The 7,885-nt window shown below is 35.6% G+C and overlaps 1 protein-coding gene across 1 annotated transcript; it reads right to left on the bottom strand.

The window, feature by feature from the left end:
• Nucleotides 1-281: 281 nt before the first annotated feature.
• epcam (epithelial cell adhesion molecule) lies at nt 282-2,895 on the bottom strand. The gene is made up of 9 exons (XM_058382935.1): nt 2,599-2,895; nt 2,098-2,199; nt 1,741-1,999; nt 1,509-1,574; nt 1,350-1,413; nt 1,156-1,254; nt 882-1,079; nt 741-785; nt 282-640 (listed from the first exon to the last, which is right to left on the bottom strand). The coding sequence occupies exons 1-9, from the start codon at nt 2,654-2,656 to the stop codon at nt 614-616; spliced, it is 918 nt and encodes a 305-aa protein (XP_058238918.1). The 5' UTR covers nt 2,657-2,895; the 3' UTR covers nt 282-613.
• Between the last annotated feature and the right edge of the window lie 4,990 nt (nt 2,896-7,885).

Genomic DNA, 7,885 nt, shown 5'->3' with positions numbered 1-7,885 from the left:
GAAAGACTGGACAGTGCCATAAACGCACACAAAAACAGAATAAAATGGCATCTTTAAAGTGTCTACAAGCATACAATGAGATAGTATCTAAGGAACAAGGGGCAGTGGAGGCTAGGGCCTTAACAGGTAATCTGGGGGATGGGTGAATTTTCTCCCACAGCACAACACCCCCAAACCCACCTGATCAGGTATAGTGTAATGTATAGCCAACAGGTAGTTTGTCCCATTATTTTAAAAAAAAAAAAAAAACCCCTCCTGTAAGGAATGGAAGACAAAACTACTAAAGACAAAAATATTTTATTAAAAACAATGACACTTGACAAACTGTACACAAGTATTAACTCAACCAAATATCGATGAGAATTTAAAAACTAGACATGGCTATATAAAGACCTCAAATTCAAGGCAGACATTATCTCCATCCAACTGACTTGACTGTCCCCTTAGACATAAATTTGACCATAACAGCATGGAACATGTAACAGGCACTTTATATATTAAAAAAAGAAAAGGAATAAAAACACCCCAGCAAAAATTATACAGCAATGGGCATCAGAGTGCAGAGGACTCCAGTGTTTAAAGATTAAACACAGCTGTAGAGCCATGGCAGCCCTTATGACATGTTATCCATCTCTCTGGCCTGCAAACCAAGAGGGAACAAAAAAGGATGTTATAAGCAAAGTAAAGAGGGCATTAAACACAAGTAAATCAGGAAATAAAGCAAACAAATCTGTACACACCTGTGCCTTGCTATACTTGGCCTGTTCCCGTCTCCTGGCGAAAATCTGTAGAAAGCAAAAGGAACAGTGCGTTATGCCCAACAATGGAAAGTCCTGAACCTAAAACCTATATTAAAGTGACAATGAAGGTGGTTTACTGACCAGAACAAGAATGCCAACGAGAACAACCAGGATAACAACCACGATCACAGCGATCACACCACCAGTCAGCTTCTGCATCGTGAAAGTTGGGGCCTTTTCATCAACGTAGTAGACCAGGATGTTCTCCATTTCCATAGGGTTACTATTAGGATTGATCTGAAATTTATTCTGCTCTTTAAACAGAGGCAGAACTTTCACCTATGTACAAAGAACAGTCAGTAGAATGCTCACATTAAAACAAGACTACATTTCAGATGGGGCTTAGAGAACCTACATCTTTCTCCACGTAGTAGGACATGCGGGGCAGGTCTAGAGTACGGTCTCCTTGGGGCTTCTTGACATCCACAACAATCATACGGCTATCTTGGTCATACTGCAACAAGACAGACCATCGTCATGGATGCAATAAATGGCCTATAACCCAAAAAAATTTAATGTTTCTGAAAGTGACATATGCCAATGTCTTACCTGAACGTTATCGATATACTGAGCATCCAGGTTATAACGACTTTTAAAGACATCTGCAATTGCACTTGGGGACAAAAAAAAAAAAAAAAAGGTAGGGAAGTCTAAGAATGTGTCAAACTATACAAGTCTATTAAACAAACCTAAAAATCAAATACATACGTCTTCAGTTGTGCCAAATCTGCGGCATTGGAAATAGGTTTGTGTTTCATCTCAAAACGGACCCAGCTAAAGGAGGAAAAAAAAAAAATCATGACTTTAGCCACCATACATCAAGAAAGCAACACACACCCAAACATTCTAGCAAACTACACAGTGGCAAATACTAAAAGCACTCTAGCAGTCAAGTTAGAGAACAGCAAGACCAAATAAAGCAATAGTGAAGAGCACTCACTAGGTCTCCACTGGTTCACACTTGATGTTCTTGTCTCCTTTATCACTTCGGCGGACACCGGCGCTGTTGACACACCAGCACGTTTCAGTGTTGTTACACTGGATAGCCTTAAAACGCCCGTCGTTCTCACACTCTGGGTCGTAGATTCCATCATTATCCACAAATGCAGTCTCAACAGGCTTCCCACCAAAAGTTCTAGTGGACAGGTTATTCCTTGCACGGTACATTTCTGCCTTCATGAGGAAGCATTTAGGAATCACTGCAAAAAGAAACAGTACACATTAAATCAGCCAATCCATGTCAAATCAGTCATATTTTGTTCGCCATTTACGTTTCAAATAAAGATGAAGAACTCACGCTGGTCACAGTTAACTTGCTGTTTTACGCCATTTGCTATAAGAAGGGTGCACGCGCAGGGAGTTCCGTCGCAGTTCGCCCATTTCATGGTTTTGCATGTACCTGCAGGATTAAAAATTAAGAAATTTAAGGGGGGAAAAAAAACCTTCCAACATTGTGACCATTGAGGAAAGAAAAAGTACGACTCTGCGGTTTGTAGATAATGGGCGCTGAAGAGACTCGGGTGTGGCAGCTTGCCGGAGCCATTTTAGAAGCGCCACTGAAATCAAGTGAAGCGACACTGAAACTCGCCCCTCCCCCCACACTTACCTGTAGGCCTCACCTGCTAGTTTAGCGTTTTAATACTTAACACATCATTTCACAAAGTAAAAGAGGTAACCACACGTGCCTCTTTTTTTTTTTTTTTTTTTTTACAACTTAATAGATTTGAAATGTACATACTCGACAATAGATAACCCTGTTATCGCACATAAGCTATAAAACAAGTCATAAAACACTTACATTGTGCATAAGCTCCAGCGACGAGCGCCAAAAGACACAGAACAATTATATCCTTCATCTTGGATGTGAGCTCTAGAGAGAAGACAAATAACACTCAAAAACCAAAAAAAAGGACCGAATAAGATGTTACACCGCTGGGGAAAAACTTTTTCTTCGTATTAAGGAGAGAAAAAGTCCCTTTAAAGGTTGCAAATGAAGTTATAATCCAAGGTATCTGCTTATTCCGCTCAGGTGTAAGCAGTTCTTTAAACACAGAAGGACAGATATCCTCACCTTACTCTGCTGTACTAATGCAAACTTCGCGCAAGTCACTAATTATACTGTCTGTGTAAAGCAACGTCACCTGAGATCAGAATGTGGGCGGGGAAACTCCAGGGGCTTAACTTCCTCATTACCATATATGGCACAACTCCTGTTTCGGTCACATAGGTAAACGAGTTTCGCTCAAGTTTTGTTTTATTTCAGCACAAGATCATGCATTTGTAACTGACCATTACGATATCCGTCTATAATAATATAATATATATAGAATATAATATATATAGAACACACTTGTCCTAAAGCTGAAAACTACTTACAGTAAAAATTACCTGAGGAAGAAAATTGTTGATTTTTTTAAGAATCCACCTTGGATGTACAGCCTTTTTTTATTATAAATTTCACAAACCTTAATTTTATTATAATTATTTTATTATAATCTATTATTTTTTTCTATTTTTTTCAATTCAATTTATTTGTATAACGCCTTTTACAATGGACATTGTCTCAAAGCAGCTTTACAAAAGTAGATAAACAGAAAAGGGAGGAAAAAAATCTCTCTCTCTCTCTCTCTCTCTCTCTCTCTCTCTCTCTCTCTCTATATATATATATATAAATGAGGGTGGGTTTTATATATATATATATATATATATATATATATATATATAAATGAGAGTGGGTTTTATATATATATATATATATATATATATATATATATATATAAATGAGAGTGGGTTTTATATATATATATATATATAGAGAGAGAGAGAGAGAGAGAGAGAGAGATTTTTTTCCTCCCTTTTCTGTTTATCTACTTTTGTAAAGCTGCTTTGAGACAATGTCCATTGTAAAAGGCATTATACAAATAAATTGAATTGAAAAAAATAGAAAAAAATAATAGATTATAATAAAATAATTATAATAAAATTAAGGTTTGTGAAATTTATAATAAAAAAAACCCACCCTCATTTAGATGACAGTGAACAGTAAAATTATAGGAATTATTAGGTGTATTATTAGGTCAGTGTAGGTTCTGAGTTCATTATAGGCACTAATTAAGTATATACTTCATGCTTTTAAGTACTAAGCAGGTTGTATACACAAATAGAAAAAAAATGGTGGAAAGTTATGATCCACAATTTAAAACACTAATCCAGCAGTCCAGCAGAATATTTTTTAGCCTAATTAGTTTTCTCGGCAATTAGACTTTTTTTTAACCAAAAAGACATCAGTTATTTCTAAATCCTATAATTAATACATTAATAATAATTTCACTAAACAGGCTTGAGAAGGCTTTTATCTTTTCAAAACAACAACAGGAAAGAATTTATAGGCCATGATGTCAGAAAAAGTCTGATGTCTCTTTTGCTGATCTATTCAGATCCATTCGGATTTTCTAAAACCAACTGTACTCTGTCTAGTTAAAGTACATTTAGAATCTATTTCTTAAAAAGATAAACATAATTAACACTAGCCTTGTTTTTTAGGGTGTTTTAGCCCTACCATAACTTTCAGCATTCCAGTAAAAGCAAGTTTAGCCAGCAATCAGCAGCACAATGTCTTTTCACAATATTTTTTCACCACCTTCTCATGTTTTTTCTTTTTTAAATAAAATCCTTTTCATATTTATATCTTATAATAAGATATTACCTTAAGCACAGGCTTGTCGTCAAATGCGGTACACTTCCTCTGGTGTATGTCAGCTGATTTTTGTGTGCTGCTTGTGGTTATTGTTGTGAGTGACATGAACATGCAGGAAACATTAATATTGATAATACTGTTGTGTATTTTTTGACAAGCCCTTACACTATAGTTAATACTTTACAGCCTTTCTCTATTTTTTTCTTTAGTACTCTCCTTTTTTTCACTCATTAACTTTCATTTCCTTTACTCTCATTTTGAGGCAGTTTATGATCACTGATTTCATTTAATTAAAAGACAGGAAATTGCAGAATGCCTCAAGATCACGAATGGTTCGATTGTGTAATAATGTGTGAGAAATGTTATGGGAAAGGTTCAGGTTTCTATATGTCTCTGTTTGAACATGGTCTATTCTTTTCTCTTTGACTAAGTAGGAATCCAGGTTCAAACTGGATTGACAAGTTTCGACAAGAGGTAGTGCCCCAGGCTAACTGGCTCTTAAAGTCCTATAGCCTAAAATAAAGCACGAAAACCTGAATTGTCAAATTAATCATGTCCTCCTTTTTAGTTATTTATCTATCTATTTATTTATTTTACATTATTTTAGGTCACAACTGTACAGGTTTTATCACTATCAATCCCAGGATCTTCATGCATTTATCTTCAGATTCCCAAACTGACGTCATACTCTCGGCTTTCAGATCTTCATCTGATTACGTGAAAGCACATCACGTTCGCATGCATCATGTTTATTTACCCACTGATGTATATACAATAATATTAGACCGTTGTGTCTCCTAGAGAGCAGTGGTAGAACAAATACTTCAGCTCAGGACAAGGCAAAATATTTCACTTTAATGCTCTGTTAAATGTGAGAGTAAAGTATAGAGAGATAGCACTGGTTAAAGCAGATAAGTACTTGCACATCTACAAAAATAATGAATCTGTTTATTTTTGTGAAGTAAAAAAACTATTGAAAATTCTATAGGTTGACCCAAATGTCGTCATACATATGTGAAATTAACTTTATTTACAATGATACTCTACATGACTGCCATTTCTTCATAAAGACACAGAGTTCTCTCCTATTCATAATGAATTTTTTTCATGTCCAACACAACCCTGCGTCAGCTTGCCGATCCAGCCATGAGATAATATTCTAGTGAACTACATTTTTGGAAGATGTTTTTGCTCGAAAAGTGTTCTTTTCCTCTATGTACAGAGACTTGTGGGACGATAGGAGTCGAAGATACAGGTGCAGACTTTTATTGTTCACAGTTCAAAAAGACAACTAAAACTGGGAGTAGAAACAAAATGCCAAAAAACATAAAAGGTATGAACGAGACTATGGCAAACACAGCAGCAAACAAATTCAGTATCAACAAAAGCATGACAGAGAGCCACACAGAAACCGGAACTTACATAGTGGTGCAAGATGAAACGAGAAACAAGAGTGAGTGATTAGTGAGGCATGTGACAAGAAAACATGCGGGGACTGATGGGTAATGTATTTCAGCCTGCAGTATAGAACATGTTTGATTTTGGATGTTACCTAAAGGATCATTAAAAAACACTGAAAGATTTTTGTTCTGTCTAATATTAACTTTTTGAATTTTGATTCATTTGATTTCTTTATTTCACAATTGTAATAATTCATTTTAAAGGTAATTAAGAGACATGGTTTATTATTTATGCTGCCATTCAGCCATTGCTTACTGTTCCCAGCTGATAGCACTTCTTTTTATTCAATAAATAATATTGTCTCTCCTAGTCATGTAAGGACTAGAATTTGGAATAGAATATTTAATTGTGTCACATGGTCCAACATTTTGGACTTAAATTCATTCAGCAGACACTTTTATCCAATTTTATTTACAAAAGAGGAAATGCAAAGAAAAGTGATACATTAAGTAAAAGATAATACAATTAGTGCTACTATAAAGATTTTTAATTGAGTGCTAGAGGAGCCAGGTTCACAGAGTAAAGAGCCGGTGTAAGTACAAAGTTTTGATTTTTGTTTTTTACAACTTTAGCCATTTTTTGAAGATAGTGAAGGATTCTACTGTCTGGATTGGGGTTGGAAGTTCATTCTACCATTGAGGGACAGTCTGGAAAGTTCTGAAAAGAAACCTCATGCCTGATGCCTGAGCAGCCACTACCAGGAGTTAGGTGGTTAACTGATCACAGGTTGAGAGAGTGTTGAGGTTAGGGGGTGATGTTCCAGACAAGGTCTTGTACATGAGCATGAAGGCCTTGAATTTGATGCAGGCTGCTACAGAAAGCTAGTGGAGAGAGACAAAGAGAAGTGTGGCGAGGATCCTTATTTTTGGCTGCCGGGGAAAAGCAGTAATAAGTATTTTTTGGCAAAAATGTAAAATGTGATACTTTGAATAACAGCAAGTCTGTATCTCACTGTATCCCTGTAATGTTGGACTTTTGGTTTGTACCAAATCATTTTAGTTTAATATAAATAAACATATTTTGCTTTCATTATTTGCATATTTTAAACATTTCTATGATCAAAAATAAGTTTTTTTTGCTTCTACTGAATAGTATTAACACTTTATCACTAGTTTGCTTATAAAAAAAAAAGCTGTACAACATAATCCCAATATCAAACATATTTTTGATCGAATTCAATTTTTTTAATAAGGCAATGTTTATGTTATAAGTTAAAAAGGTCATTATTAGAGGTCATTATTATGGTCATTATTATTTCACTACATCAATCCCATGATTTCAAATCAAATTATTCTTCAATGTAATTGTTTTTTTTTAATGTTGTTAAATATTAAATCAAACAACTTAGTATATCCATCCATCCATCCATTTTCTGTTTCTTTTACCCTACATTGGGTCACAGGGAAGCTGGAGCCTATTCCAGGGGACTCTGGGCACAAGGCAGGGGATATCCTGTACAGGGTGATTTACCATCGCAGGGCACAATCACACACTCACACACACTTGCACAATAAAAAGATGCCACTCAGCCTACAGCTCATACCTATGGACTGGTGGGGAAACCAGAGTACCTGGACAAAATCCCTGGAAAGCCCTACCTAAGCCAAAACTCAATTAAAATCAATTATTTATCCAGCCTAATAACGGAATGTAGAGAAATAGTTTGCCATTATTGTTAAAGAGTTCCTTAAGTAGCAATCTTTCAATAGGAAAATTCTTAGATGTTAGTGGTAGTAAGGGTGTTTTGCTACCACAAGCCACAAGAGTGGGTTTCATTGCACTTTGGAATCAATTGTCCAGGTCCTTGGAACTGTACTGGAGGGATGAACACCATTTTTACAAAGGATGTTGTGCAGAATGTCATAGATGTTTAACTGGAATGAGATTTGATGACTATAAAAACATATAATATGATTTACCCCATTTT

The sequence above is a fragment of the Hemibagrus wyckioides genome, linkage group LG03 (assembly GCF_019097595.1).
Source record: "Hemibagrus wyckioides isolate EC202008001 linkage group LG03, SWU_Hwy_1.0, whole genome shotgun sequence".
NCBI lineage: Eukaryota > Metazoa > Chordata > Actinopteri > Siluriformes > Bagridae > Hemibagrus > Hemibagrus wyckioides.
The sequence above is the reverse complement of the archived record's forward strand: the minus strand, read 5'-3'. Positions and strand labels throughout refer to the sequence as shown.